Raw genomic sequence first — 21,885 nt, forward strand, 5'->3', positions numbered from 1 at the left:
CCAGCTCTTTCTCCCTACCCCACCACATCCCGCAGCACTTGCTATTTAGTTTTTTTTATTTTAAAAAAACAGCTACTCGATGCCAAACTGCATAACAAGCATCACATCTAGTCTGACCCTGACTGACAGTAATTCAAATGCAAGTATCCCTTCAGTGTGAAATTAACTTAAGGAGTTCACTGTCACAAGCTGTCGTGATGGCCACAAGCTGATATTTAGGGAAGCCACTTAATACATCACGAAAGGGTAGGAAATGAATAACAAAAAAAGGAGGGCAGAAGAGGATTTGGATTTGCATAACATTTTCATATGCTAATTTATGTGAATAGACGCAAATGTAGAAATAATTACTATATTTTATTTTTATTTTTATTTGTGCTTTTAAAATGTGTCAAAGTAGCTTACAGAATATTAATATTTGTATGCACTTATCAAACATTTAAAATCAACGACAGATAATATAACACAGGAATAATAGAAGTGTTCATCCGTCAACAGGAATAAAATGGGACAAATCCTACCCTACTAAAAGTTGAACATCAGACCAGGCCTGGCTTATTCCACATTATTGCTAAATTGAGATCCAAAAGCCTGGGTAAACAGGAACCGTGGTGGGCCACTTCAAGGCCCCTACTCTCCAGTCTTGAGAGTTATTTATCTTTAAATGGAACTTGGACCAGAAAACCATTCAGACAGGATTGCCTTCTGTAGAGTAGGACACATTGCCAACATACACTAGGGGCGGTTCCTCATTCTCATCCAGGAGAGCTGCTCTTAGATTCATATGTTCTTAATTGTGCACCAGGGTGGGTTAAAACCTAGTTTTACAAAAACTTCCTACTCTTAAATTCACTCCACCATCCTCCCAAATCTGAACAGTAAAGAAATTATTTAGGGGTGTTGGCATCCAGCTAAGCATTAGAGAGAATGAACTGCCAAAGTCACAAGAACATTAAGCCAGCGGCTCCCACACTAAATCTCCACATATTAATCCACTGCAACAACTTTAGCTGCACATAAAGTTCATTATGAATAATGCAGGGAAACAGGCCTTGGAAATGGCTTCTGATTAGACGTTGCTTAACTTCTCCTGATAATAAATTCAAGGGCCTTGAATGTACCCACTTTGTTCCCAAATGTCATGGGCATACTGAAATGCCCAGAAAAATCAATGGGGGCCCTGTAGCATCAGAGCATTGGTGCTTGTTTTGTTCATGTCAGTGCAAAATTCAATCTAAGGGCACATTTGCTTTCTGAAAAATCTGAACTGTTGGAAGCCACAGCCAAGGCCTCTTCTGAGTTTTGTGAAGACCTGAGCAAAAGTGAATCAATAGAGCCTACAATTGTTGCATCCTCACTGCTTTGTAGTGCAATAAAAAGACAGAAAGTATATTTCTTAACCCAGAAGCTCTCTGATGTCCAGAAAACCAGTGTAGTGCAGTCATTAAAGAATTGGACTTGGGGTATCTGGGTGCTGCTGGTGTTGTGATCAGTGTCATTTTCTGCCAGAGATTGTGGGTTTGGGTGAGAACTCTCATGACCCAAAGGGGAGAGCTGTCATGGTAAACCCCACTTCTCTTTACTTAGCCAGCTGTAAGAGAAGTCTGACATACTTGTCTCCCCTTCAGAAGAGCTGCCTGCTGCCTATTAACTCCTTCCTGTTCCTAAGGTCCCCTTCTGGAACAGGATTTGAGCACACCCACACTCAAAGCTTTGATTCCAAGTGTTGAAAAGGAATGCTTGAAAGGCCCAATTGATTTTTGGGGTTGAGCATACACCAGGCTACTCATTCATCTGAATCAAGGAGGGCCTTGAAAGGTCTGTGTGCTCTTTCATTCTAATTCATTGCTATGTCTGTCTCTCAGAGGAAGAGATCAATGTAAATCACAATATGCCATGCTGATTATACCACTTGGCCTTCTTCTCTTCCATTTGGGACCTTGATTGGCACACCGCTTAGGGAAGCCCTTACGCATTGTGGGAGCTGTTCCGAAACACTTGGTTAACCTCCTATGCCATCACCTGAGCTTACCTATATCACTGACTATGTGGGATGAACATTGGTGCAATGCTCCTTTGCCTCTGTGGCTGAAGCCTAAAGGGAAGAGAGGAAGGCACACTTAAGGCCTCTCACCTACTCAATTAACACACAAGGGTTCTGGCTAACTACTCTAATTCCCAATCTCCACCCAGTCAACTAAAGTTCTGAACAGAGCCTGTGCATACACAAATGTGGCTTCAACTGCACCAAGCATTTAAAGCAGTATGATACCACAGCCACAGCTCCCCCCACCCACCCCCCAAAAAATGAATCCTGGAAACTGTAGTTTGTAAAGGGTGCTGAGATTTTTTAGGAGGCCCCTATTCCCACCACAGGGCTACAATCCCCAGAGTTCCCTGGGAAGAGAGATGGGTTGTAAATTTCACCATGGATGCAAATAGCAAACCAATGGAGGAGGGGACCATGTAAGAATGGAAGGGGTTAAATACCCGTTCCCCACCCATTGCAGTCCTGTTGTTGCTCAGAGCCCCCAGCAGCTGATATGTACACTAATTGTGTTCATGCAATTGATGTAATGTCTAGTTGTGCCCTAAATCAGTTTCAGTCCAAGAACTGGGTTTAACAGAGTGACGGTTGACATTTTCCCCCATTCAAATATTATTTCCCTCAGGAGCTAAAATCAAAAAGAGATTCATGCAGAAGCATTGATTGCTACCCGATAGCAGCAACTTGATCTCCAGTTTCAAGTTTGACTCAAAACAGTTTGAGCTGACTACAGAGGGAATGTCATATGTTTGAACTACAAAACTTAGCTGGGTCAGAGTGCAGCTTTGCTTCCCTTTTTGTGAGAACCATCAACTAATGCTGTTGCCTTCCTGAACATATTGAATATCCATTATCAGTGCAAACTTGCTGTACCTAGAAATCCAATGCATCATCCTTAAAGTCCATATGTGTACATTTTAGTCTGCATTTTCAAAGCACCTGATGGAGGTTTTCCTTTTAAAAAATATATAATTAGGTCTTCAGTCAGAGTGCTATGCTAATATCACTTTAAAAGCATTATAATTTTGACTGTTCCATGGCCATTGTCTGGAAGAAGAATCACTTTACACATTTAAAAACAGAATCGGAGCTACCGTAGGTTCCTCCTGGCCTGCAAACCTGTAATGGGCAGGATATTCATTCAAACATACAACCCTCCTACCTCACTTGAAGTGATACAGTCCAGCAATAGATATGTGATCAAGTGTTTTGTCTCTAAGTTATTGGAGAAGGCCAAAGGGGTGGACACAAGTAAAAGTGTTTGGGGATCCTGGGCAGGCAGAAGTGCAGGATAGAAAGAACAGCTGGGTCCCCCAGCTGTCCCCCAAGAAGAGTACTTCTGTCTTGTCAGGATTCAACCTCAATCCGTTAGCTGCCATCCATCCTCCAACCACCTTCAGACACTCACACAGGCCCTTCACTGCCTTAACTGGTTCTGATTTAAAAGAGAGGTAGAGCTGGGTATCATCCGCATATTGATGAACACCCAACCCAAACCCCCTGATGATCTCTCCCAGCGGCTGCATGTAGATGTTAAAAAGCATGGGAGAGAGGACGGAACCCTGAGGCATGCCACAAGTGAGAGCCCAGGGGTCTGAATACTCATCCTCCACCACCACTTTCTAGACACAGGCCAGGAGGAAGGAGCGGAACCACTGTATGACAGTGCCCCCAGCTCCCAGCCCCTCAAGACGGTCCAGAAGGATGTTATAGTCGATGATATCAAAAGCCGCTGAAAGATCCAGCAGAACTAGGAAACAGCTCTCACCTTTGTCCCTAAATGAAGTACCTTCAGAAGCTGGACTAACTTCACCAACTCAGGCTGGCTATTAGAACCCCCTGGCTGTTCCACTTGAGCCTTTCTTGAGCAACAAGGTCTTCCTGATCTAGAAAGGAAACCTAATTCCCCCATTGCTTGTCTCATTGCAATTTGCAGGAGGGGGCATATGACTTGATCAGCAACTGAGAGGGTCTAAACCAAGGGGTCCAAATAAATAAAAGATAGATAAAAGACTCCATTTGTCAGAATAGCTAATGCAGTGGTGCATTTGCAGGGACAAGCCGTTGCTCAGCTCTGCTCAACAGTCCCCGACGTTACCGTGTTTGGAACAGCTTCTTCCTTCAAGCACGAGGCAATCAAAGACTCTGTAACCCACCTGTTTGACCGAAATGCAGATTACGTCCAAGAAGTTAAAAAGTAAGAGGATTTGCTTTATTTTACTTGTTGAGAATAACTATAAAAGCTAGCAAAGTGTTATTAATACTCAAAGACCTGCTGAAATTCATAGGCATAACTAACTTGATCTGTTAATTTCAATGGGTGTACTCTGAGTATTTATTTATTATCTAATTTATATCCTGCTCTTCCTTCCACGTAGAGTAGAGCTTAGTTGGATACAACCTAAAATGTGAGCTATGTTCAATATATGATTTTTGCTGTTCTATTTTGTAGGCTTTCATCATAATTATAGGTGCGTGGGTTTATAATCCTTCATTGAGAATTATGGGACGGCTCCCTAATTGTGGAAGGCTGTCCCCAGAGAAGCACACCTGGCACCATTGCCACCTGTTTTTAGGCACCAGACACAAGCATTCTAATTTACCCAGGCTTATGATTTTTAACAGGGAGGGTAGTTTGTTCAGCTCATCCTTTAACTGAAGTGGGGAGGACTTGTTCCTTTTAACCAAACTGCCAGATGAGCATTTTAGTTTATTGTTTTTATCTGCTTTTAATGTTTTTGTTGTTTTATTTTCACTGTGTAAGTCGCTTTGAGGCACCTGAGTGCAAAATTGCAACTAATAAACTCTGTAAATATAGATCACAGCAGAAAATCCCATCAGTTTTCCCACCTGCTGTGGTAAACCAGAATGACCGCTTAACTATCTTTGTGCTCCAGCAGCCTGCAAGCGTGATCCACTTACACCATGGATGCAGTGTCTTTTTAGGACTGATGCCAAGATGTCTCAACAGAGCCCTGTTTTCCCCCCTTTCACCACCGCATGTGCCTTGGCACTCAAACAGGCTGCACAAGAGACTAGAGAAGATCTGTGTGCTTCGTCCATTCCCCATGTAACCTGCCTTGTCCATGCCTTGCAAGTGACTGATATTCTAGGAACTTCCATGAGGTAGCAAGGAAGGTCTGAGATTTTGCCCTTATATTCTTAGATAAGCATCAGGACTGCTCTTGAGGACGACAAAGATATTGCATGAACTGGCTCTAAAGAGGATGATGTCTACACTAAAAAAATTGTTTTTGTTTTTTAGTTTCTGAAAGGAAAGGCTAATCATTGTGCTTTTACAAGAGGAAGCTCATCAAAAGATGATATTATTCGCTTACACTCCTTTGCGCTTGCTCAGGGCAAAGGATTATTTCTTTCAATAAAATTGTTTCAACTTAGTAAGATGAAAAAAGGTGGAAAATCCAATTGACACCTGTTAAAATGCAAACCAGTACCTCAGTTGAGCTAAGTGGGCAGGAGTTCAGGTTTCTCCCTAGGGCATTCTCGAACTAAAACCAGAATGATGAGTTGTTATTTCTGGAAGCAGCATTTGAGATCTCCAGAGTCAAGTGAAAGGAGTTTTTCTTCTTTGTCATAATTTGCTAAAATGGCATTGCAATTTGGGGTATTCTTTCTTGATACTCTGCTCCCATTCATTCTGCTGTCAAGTGGAACATATTCAGCAATCACATGTAGCATCATGACAAACAACCTGGGCACTTTACTGTGCATAGCAAAAGACACAGAGGTGGATGAGGTTCAACCTATTTTCTCACTGGGAGGGGTGGGGGACACACAACCACAAGTACTCCATTCAGGGCCCTCCTGGCCAGAGGACACAGCCTTGCCACTATCCTCTTACCCTGGAGATGAGTCCCCAGAGTACCTCTATCTCCTCAGCCTCAAAGAAGTCAAAATAATGTGAGGGCCCTGTAGCCAGCCTGCCAGCTCCTCTGTAGAGGCACAGCCAACCATACTTGAGGGCTGGTCAACTTATTTTACCTGTCCTTATTTTATTTGTAAGCTGCCTTGAGTCTCTGACAGGGAGAAAGGTGGGGTATAAAAATATAACAAGAACAACAACTTATTTAAGGCTTCAGTTGGCTGTTGCACCATGTGGAGACAACAGCTCCTATAGGTGCCTTAGCAGGCCTCTTTTTTTGGAACTGTCCAAGGTTCTGTTCCTTTCTGCTTTCTGACTTGAATTTACTCTAATCAGACACTGCCTGCTTTATCCAACAAGCCTTGTGCTCCCATGGAACTGAGCAATCAGCCTGCTTTATGTGGTGGTGAGATGTCACATGATGTATAACAGCGAAGGTTTTCATGATGTCATCGCACAACCACAGGAACATACTGCAGGTTGCAGTCATCCGACTTCTACTTGAGGCCTCTCTAGTATTCCGTATTTTCCTAAATCACCCATCTAGTGGCAGGTGCTCTTCTTGTTTCCGGAAAAGAAAGAAAAATCATCTTTCAGGCCACAAAGTTTAGGCTGTGCTATGACAATAGGTGCTATTATCTAATTTCAGACAGTATCATTGCTATAACATGAATGCCTTTTGTGTGGATTAAAAAATGTTGCACCTTATGCCTTTCAGTCTCTCTAGGGTACAATTATCAATTTTAGCTGCGCCAATCATTTTCATAACTAAAATTTCATAATAATTAAAATTAGCTCTCTCTTTTTTATAACTGCTAAGATCAGTGACGCAAATATAGTTTATAATTGCAGAGTGCAGTCAAATCTGGCCTATTGCCAGGATTTCACAGGTTTGGTTAGGATGAATTATTAAACAAAAAAACAGAAATTGCCATTTAAATGAGAAGGGGAATACAGTTTGAATCCTGGCTTTTTATCCTTTAAGGCAGATGTGGGAAAACTTATTCAGCCTAATGGTCACTTTCATTTCTGAATAATCTTCTGGAGACCTTATGCCTGTGGTAGGCCAAACCAAAATGGAAAGTGGGTGGAGCAATAAATGTTAATGCTGCTGCAACACACACACACACACACACACACACACACACACTAATAGACAATTTCTGGGGCCACAAAATTATTTTGGCTTCGTGTCACCTTAGGCAAAGTATTATTATTTTTAAGTGAAATGTGTGGGTTTAAAAAAAATGACAGGGGCACAAAAAAACCTATTGTATGCTATATGTGACTCATGGGCTGCATGCTGGCCAACCCTGCTCTAACCACTACACCACACTGGCTTGCCTCACTCAAAAGGGGGGCATGATTATGCAAAGCAAATGTCTGTGTTCAGTGGAGTCCGTATAATCAGTTGTAACTACAGTTACCTCTTAACTTAAAATGCTCACAATCCCTGCTTTTGTTGTCTTTATGCACTCCTATAAACTGAGCTGTAATTTATCTTTATTTCTGTGGTGATGGCCTCTGCTCCCATCCTGTCTTGTAAAATTGCAATAGCAATAAATGATGACATTTTATATCTCCTTTCTTCCTCTGTAGTCTGCTGCAGAGGTTAACAACCTGTAGTTTTAACTTCCCTGGTTTGTTTCACTTAATTGTCTGGTTATAGTCTCATCATCTAAATTGGCCCAATATATGCATACCAAGTAGGTATAGGATTGCAACCTAAGTTACAAGGTTTCTAAGGAGGCTCAACAAATCTTAATTGTATGGTTAATACTAGAAGACTAATCCAGTTTAGTTCCATTCCATTCCATTCCCTGATCCATTCTGTACCATTTGCACATAACTGTGCAGAACTATAAAAATAAGAACCCATAGAAACCCCTGATTTCGCCCCCTGTGATCATGCGAGTGTCATCTGAGCCGCAGATTGCAGACTTTCTCGGAAGGCATAAGTCTATCAAATGCAGCAGATGCATTGAAACAAGACAGGAATGTTCACACTGGCAAGTGCTTTATCTATGGCCCTTGGCACATTTATGCAGCTCTCTCTTAGGAGTAGGCTGTGGTGGTGAGTACTTGAACCATTTATTCCTTCTTGTGGTTCATGAGTCCATTTAAGTCATACTCAGGATGGACCCACTGAAATCAATGGACATGACGAACTTACATTCTCCGTGGGTCTGCTCTGAATATGACTTAGCTGTATGCAACCCCATTTTTTAAAAAATGTGTATGGGTTTCAATTCCTCAGAAAATCTTCTGAGGTCTGTGGAGTCGAAGGCAGCAGGCCACATTGTCTTAATTTGTGTCTGTTGCTTTTTAGAATCTCTGCAGATGGCGTAGACATTGTCCTGGACTGCCTTTGTGGAGAAAATACAGGCAAAGGCCTCAGTCTTCTCAAACCACTCGGGACTTACATTTTATATGGTGAGTGAAAGTCAGCTGGCAAATCCTCACCCGCTCTGCCAATCGCCACTCTATGGTAACCAACTCAGGTCATCATTGGTACATGGTGTCTCATATGGTGGAAATGGATAAATAAATAAATTATTTATTTATTTATTTATTTATTATTTATACCCCGCCCATCTGGCTGGGTTTCCCCAGCCACTCTGGGCGGCTTACAACAGAAAAATGAAATAAAATAATCTATTAAACATTAAAAGCCTCCCTAAACAGGGATGCCTTCAGATGTCTTCTAAAAATCTGGTGGCTGTTTTTCTCTTTGACATCTGATGGAAGGGCGTTCCACAGGGCAGGTGCCACCACCGAGAAGGCCCTCTGCCTGGTTCCCTGCAACTTGGCTTCTCGCAATGAGGGAACCGCCAGAAGGCCCTCTGTACTGGACCTCAGTATCCGGGCAGAACGATAGGGGTGGAGACGCTCCTTCATGTATACTGGACCAAGGCCATTTAGGGCTTTAAAGGTCAGCACCAACACTTTGAATTGTGCTCGGAAATGTACTGGGAGCCAATGTAGATCTTTCAAGACGGGTGTTATGTGGTCTCAGCGGCCACTCCTAGTCACCAGTCTAGCTGCCACATTCTGGATTAGTTGTAGTTTCCGGGTCACCTTCAAAGGTAGCCCAACGTAGAGTGCATTGCAGTAGTCCAAGCGGGAGATAACCAGAGCACGCACCACTTTGGCGAGACAGTCTGCAGGCAGGTAGGGTCTCAGCCTGCGTACCAGATGGAGCTGATAGACAGCTGCCCTGGACACAGAATTGGCCTGTGCCTCCATGGACAGCTGTGAGTCCAGAATGACTCCCAGGCTGCGCACCTGGTCCTTCAGGGGCACAGTTACCCCATTCAGGACCAGGGAGTCCTCCACACCTGCCCACCTCCTGTCCCCCACAAACAGTACTTCTGGCTTGTCAGGATTCAACCTCAATCTGTTAGCTGCCATCCATCCTCCAACCGCCTCCAGGCACTCACACAGGACCTTCACCGCCTTCACTGGTTCTGATTTGAAAGAGAGGTAGAGCTGGGTATCATCCGCATACTGATGAACACCCAGCCCAAACCCGTCACTACCGCCACTTGGTAGGCTCAACATTGAACTCTAACGCGTGTCCGGTCAGCTTCAGAATGAGTTATCCGCCACCGGCACTCTAGCCATCTCAGCGATTATTTCATTGCCCTCAGATCCATGGAAAACCATGGGACTGCCCATGCTCCATGCAATTGGAGAGGGCGCTTCGGAGCCAAACAGTCAATAGCCCCGGTTAACTCTACATTCCAGCGGGCCACCAGGGAATCTGCTGAAAGGCCATCAACATGGGATAGAGCATCCCCTACCACTCTCTGGAAACCATTTGGATCCATTAAGTGGCGGGGACGGACCATCCGAATCTGTCCCACCTCCCTGCAGAGGGGAAGGGTTGCGGAGAAGTCCAGTTGCACCAGGTAGTGATCTGGCCAGGTAGTGATCTGACATCAACTCAGAACTGCTCTGTGATGCAGTGTGCATGAACAATCATTGTGGCCTCAGTGGACAAGTACAGCTATCATCATCATCATCATCATCATCATCATCATCATCATTACAAATATAACCCACCTTTTTCTCCAAACAATTCATGGTGGCATACATGGTTCTCTGTCTCATTTTATCCTCAACAAAAAGCAGCACAGCTGCTGTTCTGGGAAGCAAGTGAAAGTAATTCCATTTGGCATTACTGTACAGAGAGAGACATACGCAGACACATACATACATGGAAGAAGCGGGGAGCTTCAGGACGTATGTGACTGGGGCTGCATGTCCACCTGTGCTTAGTGCAGGGATGGGCCTCTGAACATTATGGACCATAGGTGCCATCAGCCCCAGTCAGCATGACTAACATAAAAGTGCTAATTCATTTGAATTGCCTCCGAGGCTGCTCTCACACTAATCCTTGGAGTTTGAACATTGAAGGAACATAAGAGAAATTTACACCAGCTCTAGGCAATGCAATGGGCATCTAGTTTACAGGCATCCTTTACCTATTCATACATCGAGGGTATCCAGGGAGCAAAGGGGTAGTTGCACACAGGCACACCACTAACCATTATCCCCAGGATCAGTAGCTTTCATTTGGGGGTGGGGGGTGGGGGAGAGAGAAGATGCTTCTAGCATTTGAAGAACCTGAGATATAAGGCAAAACGTATGTTCACTAGTCATCTTACTTTTTTATGAGAAACTCGCCTGCTCCCTGTTTCAGTGCTTTACTTGTATTTTACCAAGCTGTAGGATTGTCGAGTCTTAACATAAATATGTGAGCAGTATCTACTTCCTGCTACAATTCAGGATCCAGCTCAAATCCCTCTTCTGGCAGCATCCCCTAGTTTAGCTCCACGTGATCTGTTCCAGATTCTGGATTGGGAGACACTGATATCAAGTCTTGGTTTGAATGCAGCCATCATTGCACGATTGACCCTGACAGCTGAGTCATGGAAGGAGATACGGAGCAGAGAGCTGAGGCAGGATATAAAGCAAGCCCAGCTTGGCAAAGAAGAAAAGCCCCTGTCAATGATATCAAAAGGTTTAGCAGAAACCCCTCTCCCCACATTATCTCCCAAGGGTTTCACTTCCCCTGCCTCACAAAGTATCCTTTTGGCAGCACAGAGAAAGCACCCTTCCCTGCCAAGAGAGGACCAAGGAATCTGGGCTGTGAGCCCAATTTCTCCTTCTGCACAAAGGATGCTCTTGGTAGAAAAGCAGAAGACTCCCCACAAAAAAAAAAATCTCTGAAAGAATTCTTCAGAAGAGAATTTGGCTTCTTGGATGTATGCCAGAGTGGACACACATACTTAGAGTTCAGTTCTCATCTACATTTGACAATGACAACTCCCCACCCACTTTGCTGTTACTGTATTGGGCATTCAGTCATCTGGCAGTTCCTGGGACTGGTGGGGGTGAAAGGCCCATGGTGAGGTTGGCATAGCGTCTGTGGACAGGCTCTCTGAGTGCCAGGATGGTCTCCCCAGAATCATCAGGTCCATCAGCCATGCTGGCTCACTTACCATCTTCCAAACACAATTGGATTACACACACACAACTCCACAAAAGCAAATGACAAGAAAACACTCAAAACATAGCAGGCAGCATCCTTAGTTATTACAAATCAGTCTTTGATCATCAATTCATACTGCTAGATTCTCCTAGTTTTCTATAATTATGGATGCATACAAAATAACTCATTCATCTGGGATCTTGACAATATGTTTACACCAATAAAGCAGATGTTCTACACCAGCTTTTCCCCAACTTGGTGTCCACAAAATGGTTTGGATCAATAGTAGCAACAGGTGGTGTGTTCACACCAGAAAATCCTCATCCATGGGGAATAATACAATCCCCAAACATCTGGAGGACATCAGGTTGGAAAAGTCTGCTCTCTACACACATATTTCAGTTAAAATATTTCTCAACTGCCCTTCCTCAAAAATATTACAAGTCAGTGTGCAAACATATACACTGCAAAGCCCAGGCTGGTTCACAGGGCTGTCTTAAGCATATCTGGCGCCATGGCGCAAAGATCCCTCCAGTGCCCCCCTGCCCCATTTCGCAGTGCGGGTGTCTGACGGGTGCAGTGTGGCGCCCCAGCGCCCTGGCGCATTGCGCCACCCAGCCTTGCCTTAGAGCCGGCCCTGCTGGTTCATCTCTGTTTCCCTTCACTGTCAACAACATAGCCTCTTTCAGAGACATCAAGGAGCTCCTATGAGTAGTGACTAGTTCTTAGTCTTTACTTTTATTTATAATTTATATGCCAACTACTGTTCTCAGGGTGACTTACATAATGGTAGAAATGGTTGTATTGGTTTTAGTTTTTTGAGTCTGTAACATTTTGCTTTTCATCTCATTTTTATCTCCTTTGGCTGTGAACACTATTATCCTTTAAGAAACAAACCATGTAAACAGTTGTAAAAAACAGCAAGTGAATGTAAACCTTTTCAAATACAAAATTCCATTTTTAATTCAAAGGAAAGTGAAATGTGTTTCAGCTATCAGAAATTGGGAAGAACTGTACTAAAAAAAGTATGTAAGACATAAACACAAAATCATACAAGGCAGCTTTCCTCAACCTGATGCTCTCCAGATGTTGCTGGACTACAACTCCCATAATCCCTGATTATTTGCCCTGCTGGCTGGGGTTGATGCAAGTTGTAGCCGCAAAGATCTGGTGGGCACCAGCTTGGTGAAAGCTGGACTCTACCAGATGCCTCACTGCATATTTGAATGGACACAGATTTTCAGAGGTTTTGCAAGGGTTCTGAAACTGTGGACAGGATGTGCTATTCCTTCTCAGTACTACTTTCATAAGATCTTTACGGAGAACTGGAATGTTATTTTAAGACTTTGATTTGGATCTCCAAATTCTTAAGCCTGGTCCTCAAGGCACATAATGAGCAATATTTTATTTTTAAAAGTAATTATCTTTCTCCCACCCTTACTCCGGCCCTTATTTTTCTAGGCTCATCAAACATGGTTACCGGGGAAACCAAAAGTTTCTTCAGCTTTGCAAAATCAGTAAGTATAATAACTTTGTGGCTTGGCTTAGATGGTGCTCATTCATATGTCACTGAATCACTGGCTCGGAAAAGAACTCTGCGCTCCTCTAGGGCTAGAACTACCGTAATCACATCAAAGAAGTGTTTCAGTTGAAAGCGTTGTAAATTTAAACAGGGAAAACAGAGGAAAATGGGACTCCACATCACCATCTGGTGGCACAATGTTATATCGCACATACAACGCATATACAGTAAATCACATTTTCTTTACCAGTCTAGCTGAGTCCTAGTTCAGCCCCCCCACCACTCAAAACAAGTGCACATGGGAGAATAATCCTGATTTCTTAAAATTAAATATTGCCATTCCTGGTGGTTGCCAGTTTTAACTGAGCAAGAGCAGAAGGGAAGGTGTTGCAAGTTAAACCCATTTCCCTCTGGATATGGTTGCAAAAGCACCCAAGGTGTGGGTGTGGGCAATTGTGAACAGGGAAATAGACTGCCGGGGGTGTTTCTCTCATTTCCAGTGTGAGAAGTGAGCCAGTGTGGTGTAGCAGTTGAGAGCGGTAGACTCGTAATCTGGGGAACCGGGTTCGCGTCTCCGCTCCTCCACATGCAGCTGCTGGGTGACCTTGGGCTAGTCACACTTCTCTGAAGTCTCTCAGCCTCAGAGAGTGTTTGTTGTGGGGGAGGGAGGGAAAGGAGATTGTTAGCCGCTTTGAGACTCCTTCGGGTAGTGATAAAGCAGGATATCAAATCCAGACTCTTCTTCTTCTTCTCCTCATATGTCATTCAAGCTCTGAACATTTGAAGGCCACTGGCACATGCTGGGAGCCATGACTGCCATCAAAGAACATCTAGAGCCCGGGGCAAAAGCAAGTGGGAAACATGGTTGACATTTGGTGGCCCCACATACCTATGAAGGTGGCCTGTGGTGATGGGGAAGCACAGGAACTTGCCTGCCAACCAGATCCCATTCCTCAACCCCTTCCACACATACACAGTCCAAATATACAAGCCAGAAGTCAGTATCAAAGAGGGAAGGCAAGATGGCTGGCTGGCTGGCTATCTGAGTGCTTTGAAGGCAGTTGCCCTCCATCCAGTTTGCACCAATGGAAGCTTTCCTTTCAGGCACAGGGGTGAGGAGTGCTGCATTTTATGGTGCCTGGCATGCTGCTGGGTGCCAGCAGTTGCAAATCAGCAGAGTGACATGCAACATCAAAGCATTCAGAAGCTCTGACCCAGCCAAATGAAGGCAATAACTCACAGGGGCAATTAGTACAGATAGATCGCTTTTTTACTGCCAGGTTATAAATGCATCACAGTTTCTACTTGCAGAGTTCATTTGCAGAAGGGTCTTTTCCTCAGAATTTCCAGGCTTTTGCATTGTGCAGCAGCAAAGCCTTGCTCTTCTCCCTCCTACATTCTGTTGGTTTACCAGGAGAAATGCTGACACAACACAGCCTTTTTTATACAGCTGCTGTAAGAACTGTGCATGGGCAGAAGCAGCTCTTCATGGGTGTCCTTGATTAAACACAGCTTTTTGACAGCTTCTAGCACTTTTTGGAACTTTTTGGAACGAATGAACACTCTCACACTCACCCAAACAAGGAGCATCAAGGATTGGGACTGCAGCAAGAGAGTGAAGGATTATATCCAATGTTAGTTCTACTCAGAGTTGACCCATTGAGGCTAGTCATGTCCATTCATTTCACTGGGTCTATTCTGCCTAGTATTAACATTGGATAAAACTTTATCGCTTTATACTTGCTTACATAACTTACATGGGTCTGATCTTGTTGCTATTTGCTTGTCTCTCTAGTGGTGGCAAGTGGAGAAAGTGAACCCGATCAAGCTATACGAAGAAAACAAAGTCATTGCTGGATTTTCTCTCTTAAACCTGCTTTTCAAACAAGGCCGAAGTGGCCTGATTCAAAATGTAATGGACAAACTCTTAAAACTGTACAACGAGAAGAAGATCAAACCTCTCGTTGATTCACTATGGGCTCTGGAAGAGGTAGGATAATTGCCTCTCTTTCATCTTACTCTGATACATTTTTTTAAAAAATGCATCCCTGAATAGAGATACTCAATTAAGATACTTAGGCTGCAAACCTGGTAATAAGATCAACTGAACACTGTGTGACGTACTTCTGAGGACACATGCATAAGATTGCATTGATAATTACTGTATTTTCAGGAAATATGACATCTGTGCATATAATTTTGATTCCTCCAAATGAGATAGTTCGAGAACTGACATTTTATGTTTGCATTTATAATAAATATATGAATCTTTGGCTGGAGATGACTAGGCAGAATAATTCTGTTTTGTAGTTCCCTTTTCTGATTCTGAACACTGATTTCTGTGGAAATGCCGCTGCTGATACGAGCTTTGACAGATTATTACTGATTTTCATTTTGTTCAGTATAATCACAGAGACTTCACCTTGTTCAGTATTGTTGTACATGTTGGATGTTTTCACTCTGCATGTGCATTGATCTCAGTTGCACTGTGTAGGAATTGGCCTCTACAGTGTCACTTATGGACTACTCATTGTCCTGTATTCCTATGAATGAAAGAGTTGAGGCTAATGAAGGAGGGATTTAAGCAAATGCAGTCACACATACATTGTTCTGCCATAGCTGACAAGTTATTCCTTTTTTTAAGGGATTTTCCCTTATGCTGAATAGGCTTCCTCGCGAGAAAAGGGAAAACTTGGCAGCTATGTGTTCTGCTTGGGGGTGAGAACCAAGATACCAGTCATAGGAAATGTGAGTTTTGAGAGAAAGGTGAAGAAAGACAGCCAAGGTCATAGCCAGAAGTATCATGATGCAGGAGGCCTAAGGGGTTGGGAAATTTTTTAATTGCATCAAATGCCAATGAAATAGCATTAATTTTTTTTCTTATTCATAGGCCAGAAAGGCAGGAACAAGTTTACCATTTAGTAAGCTATCACACAGCATTCTGCCTGCACATTTTCCTTCTCTCTATTAGTAGATGAGCTAGTGCTGGGATCTATTGACCGTTGTCCCATGTGGTGCTCTAGCTAATTTCAGCCTCTTAAAGACTTCTAGATGCAGCCTAACTCCACCCACCCAGGCTAAGCATTGGCACCTCCTGGTAGCCATATTCCCCAAAGTGAAAATCTGGTCAAAGTTGTTGAGCGGCAAACATCTCCCCCCAAAAAACTATGTCTCTGGGGAGCATTTTTCTTATTAAATTGCCCTAGTTGCCATATGTAAGGATTTTCCTGGACATTTTTCCGATTCAGCAAAAATCCTCCCAGATGCCATTTTGACAGTCTGATTCCCGAACATATGGCAGCCCTAATATACGGTAGGACTTTTTTCCAGCTCACTCTTGCTTGAGCAGCAAAGTCTATGTTAGTTCTAATGTGTCTTGCATTTCTGGACTTGCTTCTTAGTCCTCCAGTTGTCCTCCAGTCCTGCTTCCTGTTTTGCCTTCTGATTCTGTTCACTCTTCAGTCCTGACTACAGGCTTGAACCTGCCGGTGGGTGCCATTGACTCTTGGTTGCCTTTGCATGCTGGCTTCCAGTTCCTGACAGTATCGAGCCTGTGGTTTTTGAGAGGCCCCCTGTAGCATTCAAGGCACTGTGTATCCTAGATAAGAGTGTAGTGAAGGAATCATGGATAATGAATATATAACAGAGATTTATTTAGTGTGGCTTGCAAGCAGATGCAAAGCAGATTTCAGACTCTGCTAGAATTCACAGATTGGATTTGAAAGTAACATATAGGCTTGTAACCAGATGTTGCAGTGAATCACCACACCATTGTTCTTCAAGGTTTCAGCTAGCCTCAAACAAGAGTGTTGTAGTTCAGTTCATTTTTAAGGGGGAGTGTAAGCAAAGAGACATCTCTCCCATCCTACTCCCTTAAGGCCTTCCCTTGATGTAAGATCATTTGGATTTTATTGTATAGGTAAATAGCATGGTTGTGGAGAGTAGTGAAGGTAAAAGACATATTTCCCCACTTTCCTTCCAGTTGGAACATCACTGTATGGTGCAGGCAATGGAGTTTGTGGTTTTCTTTTTAACTCTAATAGCCCATCCAGGATACTTTGTGTAAGTTGCTAGTTCTCATTGCACTGTTTTTTATTCCCCTGCCTAGTTTTTTCCCCATTTAATTTTTTGTGTGTGTGCGCTTCTGCAAACCTGGAGGGTTCTCCAAGTCTGCTGCTACCTCCCTCTCGTGCATGGATGATGCAGTTTTGGCTATATAAGGTTGGCAATTGGCTATATGACACCTTGGCTATATGACACCTATATGACTATTGGTTTATATGACACCTACAATTGCAGGTAGTACTCTGTGCTAAAATGAGAAATAGCATGTGCTCAGCCCTCTGGTTTACAGTATAAAAGTAAACTGCTATTAGTGAGAAAGGGAAAGGGAAATGGGAGGCGAATCAGTTGGGAAAAGCCACAATGAATACCAGTTACACTCATTTTTGAGGTAGTACTGTAAACCTTAGAATGGGAGAATGATCTATTTGCACAGAAAAAATGTCAGCTCCTGGTGTGAAATTTACTTTAACCATCATAATGAGATACTAAATTAAAGTACAGAAGACATAGATTCAGATTTTTTTCATCAATTTACACTTCCGCAACCATTACATTCAACAAGAAGGTAAAATAAACAGTTTAAAATCTCTGCAGTTACCTTCTGGAAGCTTTCCCTACCTAGCCTTGAAGATTAACAGATCAGTACATATTGATATTATTTTGTTATCGTTTTTATGGTTGATTTCTGTACAGCCTACACAGGACACGCTGCTGAAGACAAATATAGATATACATATAACGTGTGTATTGATCAACTTCTTCCTTGGAATATTGAGTTTTTCTGTCCAAAATTGGATTCATGTAAACAAAAAATTGAATTGAATGCAAGAGCCATAAAACAAATCCATTCCAAACCCTGGGATCATTATATTCTTGCTGCTGATTCCAAGCTGTAACATGCTTTGCAAATTCCCCACTAGATCATGAACAGTGAGTAGGCTTGATAAATGAGCTAGGCTGCAATCTCAAACAGATTGTATTTGCATACTTCTCAGGCTAGTGTCAAAATGACAGGATAGAAATCTACCAAATGTTACATGAATGTTGCCAAACAAATGAGGAGGGACAGGGATGCTGCCATATAAGACTACCAACACAGCTTGCCTTAGCACTATTTACATATTTAAAAGGAGATTGTTGCCCTGCCCTGAATCCCCACTTGACATCATTGTTGCCACCATTGAGCAAACAGGTAATGCCCAATGCTAGTCCTACTCTGAATAGGCCCATTGAAATTAATGGAATTAATAAATTTATCTACTTGCTATCCACTATGACATTGGGTTCTTTCATTAGAGTTGCCACTGATACTTGAAAATTGACAGACTTGCGTCCAGGTCCAGGTTGCAGGGTTGGGATTGCTTCCTGAAAAACATGATACGTGTTACAGGGACCTTCAGTGGAAGGAGTTTCTCAAAATAAAGTGGAGACACTTTGCCCAAGGAGAGAGCTCTGTTTCTGCAAGGTTGTGATTGTTAGCAGTTCCCCCACTTCCTCAACATCTCCATGCCTCATTCCAGACTCCTCAGGCAGACCCACTGACCCTTTAGAGAAGATTTTCATGTGGGTCATGGGACTCTGAAGAGAAAGGTACTGGAAATTCTCCCTCCACAAGCTCCCTTCACTTTGCCACAACTGTGACAACATTCACAGTTTCTGCTGAATGGGAGTCTCAATCTCATTAGGTAACTAAGCAGGAGGAAATAGCTGCTGTTGATTTTGTGCAGGGGTCTGCCATGTGCAGTGGTACCTTTCAACGCTCAGCTGAATTACAACTGCTGCGGGCTACTTAAACTGTGAAGCCCCCAAGGGACCCTGTGTGGCTAGACTGAGCTGGAAGGCTGAACTAGAATACCAATGAAGCAGTTACTTGTTGAGTGATATGGCCATCTCCAGGTCTCTAACTAATTATGGTGGCTTTCATTTTGATTCAGACCATGACTATTCTTCTCCACTGTGTTTAACTTACCGGTAGATGGAAATAGGTATATCAATCATTGATCTGCAAACCTTTACTGTTGCATCCCTAAACACACTTACCTGCAAGTAAGACCTGCTGAAAAAAAGGGAAACTTCTGTGTAGACATGTATAGGACTACACTTTGAGTGAGAATGTGAATAGATTTCTCCAGATTATCGGATGGGACTAATGGCAAAAGCTGCAAAGAAAATTCTGAACTTTTCCTTACTGATTGTTTTGGGCTTGATTGATAAATTAGTATGGATTTGCCTAGAACAGGGTTCCTCAAAACATAGGCTCAGCACATGTTGCCAATTATCTAAGGAAAGTGGTACTTGCAAGAAAAGGTTCCATTGGATATTCACATCCTACTAGGGGCATTCCTGTTCCAGCCAACCAGCCATGCCTCCCCTTCAAGCACTGATCACTCCAGTAGTAGTGAATGTAGTGGGATGACCCACCTGATACTGACACCAGTGCTGCTTAGCTGGATGAGTCTGGGTAGAGCTGCAAGGTCAGAGTTACATGGGCGCATCAGTGGCAAAGCTTAATTGGCAGCCAAAATCCCACTTGCTTGCCCAGTCCAAAGGACAGCCCCACTTGCCATGCTGAAGTTGTGCCCATCCCATTCCCATATAATGAGGCCCAAGGGGTTGTCTCCCTTGTTGAATCATCTTAGCTTGCTTAGCTATACACAGCACTTGTTGTACCTTTGAACCTTGTTTTGCCTATGTAACATGCTGATTTGAGCTTTAAAGGTTTTGGTGGAAACCATACTCCAAATTCAAGTTCTTCATTCTCCAGTGAAAGCAAGGGAAAACTGTTGACATGATCAAGGACCACAGAGAGTCCTATGCACAAATGAAGATTCCAGTGCACTACAGAGAAGGACACAGGGTTGTATCCAACCAAGTTCTACTCAGAGTAGTCCCACTGAAATTAATGGACCTACGTTAACAATTTCCATTCATTTCAGTGGGGATACTCTGGGTAGAACTAACATTGGTTACAACCCAGGAAGCTCTTAGGCATGAAAGATATAGAACATGAGCAAGCATGGTCAAATACAGAGCTTTCAGGACCATGGATAAGTCACTGAACTGATCATCCCATCCAATCTCTTCTCTGCTCAAAGGATAGCCATCATGTGGCTTTGGACTGCATCATATGCTTTGGACTACAACTCCCATTATCAGTGGCCATGCTGGGTGGAGTTGATGGGAGTTGTGGTTTAAAACATCTGGAGGGAACTACATTGGTGACCCTGCATACTGAGCTCTTTTATATCCCCTGGCCCTGACAATCCTGCTGAGCTTTCTCCATCTCCAAGAGTGGAAAGTCCAGGCCTAGGTCCTGGAGTTAAGCACCCCATTAGGTAACTATTTCCAACTCGAACATTGCTTCTGTTGGTGATCAAAATCTGGGGAGCATGAAGTTTCTAATGAGGAGGGCCCTGGTAACTCTGTCACGTCAAGCTCAGGCAGTGCTGTTTCGGGCAGGCTGTGTCTTCATTCAGGGGCTTTGGTTTTCAAGGGCCCCCTGGTTGTCAAGTTCTGGCTTACTTACAGGGTTTGATGCCAAATGCTGGTGCTGCAAGCTGGTTGCCAGGCATCTTTTTGCCTGCTGGAACATAGACTATATCATATCTAGGCAAGGAATAATCTTATTCCATCATTGGTGGTGGGGATGGACTAATAACTATATTCATTTGCATTGGTTACAGTAGCGGATATTAATTTAATATATCGGCTGCATCATCACAATAAAGTTTACACCATCAAGCCAAATGTTAAAAATAGAAAAGCAATTGCATTAATTGGAGCATTTCTTTTCCAAGGTGCACCTCATCTAGAGCTGAATTAATATAATGCACTCTTCTGTCACTCCTGATATTTCCATGACGGCATTTCCTTTCTCATGCAAATGCATTTATGGATGGGAAAATGCCAGAGAGAGTGGTGCGCTGGCATCCTGTTTTGTCATTCGTCTCACAGTACTTTACATTCTGCTTGTCATGATGCCTCTATTGAGTAAACGTCTGATGCTCAAGGTCTACTAATATGTTTAAATGGTAGATCAATGCTGTCTCTCTCTGCACAAGATAGTCATAATAAATTAAGCCTCTTTCAGAAGGCTGGCAACTGAACTTCCCTATAAGTTTAGCATGTTGTGCTGGCAGAATTTTGATGAAGAAAGGAAGAGAAGGACTAAACTAAGAAGATGCAGAGAGCAAACCAACAAAAAAAAAATCAGTCACAGAAATGAATCTTAGCATCTCCACAAAGAGCAAATTGTCTGCTAGATTCCAAGAAAGAGATACATGCACTTGGCTTGAAGCATCTGTAGCAATTAACAATAATGAGCTTCACTTCTAAATAAATGAGAACAGAGCTGGGAGGAGATGCTTCTATCTAAACAGTCCGTCAAAGGCTGTGTTCCCTAAAGAACCTTAGGTGAACTGACACATTCCAAATGACCAGAAGCTTTTTAGTAAGATCCCCTTTGAGAAGAGGATGAAGCCAGGATGGACCTACTCCTGAATAGAACTGTGCTGTGTGTAGATGAATGGTCAGTAGTTGGTTACCCCCGTACAAAGCCCGGCACTTGGGAGTGTCATCTAAGCTCCCCTGCACAGGAAAATGAGGGGGGGGGCTAAGCAACATCCATGGAAATACGACTTGGCAACAGGTCATTTTGGAGTCAGAGTAAAGTTGCTTCAGGGCCTTGCCAAACCTGAGTTAAGGACTCACCAGACTGAGTCTGGTAGGTGGCGCCCTGGCATGAAACAAGTCTGATCTTCTTTAACATATTTAGTCACCAATAGAAGTATAGTCTTATAGCAAGTGTAGAAGTAAAAATGTTAGCATGCTGATGCAGGCGTTCTATATAGAATGGTACAACCCCAGAGACC

The 21,885-nt window shown here is 43.2% G+C and overlaps 1 protein-coding gene across 1 annotated transcript in view; it reads left to right on the forward strand.

The window, feature by feature from the left end:
* The window catches only part of VAT1L (vesicle amine transport 1 like), a 60,930-nt gene that overhangs the window by 13,486 nt on the left and 25,559 nt on the right, over positions 1 to 21,885 (forward strand). Inside the window, exons 4-7 of the mRNA XM_035121129.3 lie at positions 4,102 to 4,244; positions 8,260 to 8,363; positions 12,889 to 12,944; positions 14,745 to 14,939. Of these exons, the coding sequence (XP_034977020.1) occupies positions 4,102 to 4,244; positions 8,260 to 8,363; positions 12,889 to 12,944; positions 14,745 to 14,939 (498 nt within the window). The remainder of the gene's footprint in view (positions 1 to 4,101; positions 4,245 to 8,259; positions 8,364 to 12,888; positions 12,945 to 14,744; positions 14,940 to 21,885) is intronic.

The sequence above is a fragment of the Zootoca vivipara genome, chromosome 6, assembly GCF_965207765.1.
Source record: "Zootoca vivipara chromosome 6, rZooViv2.hap1.1, whole genome shotgun sequence".
NCBI classification, from domain to species: domain Eukaryota; kingdom Metazoa; phylum Chordata; class Lepidosauria; order Squamata; family Lacertidae; genus Zootoca; species Zootoca vivipara.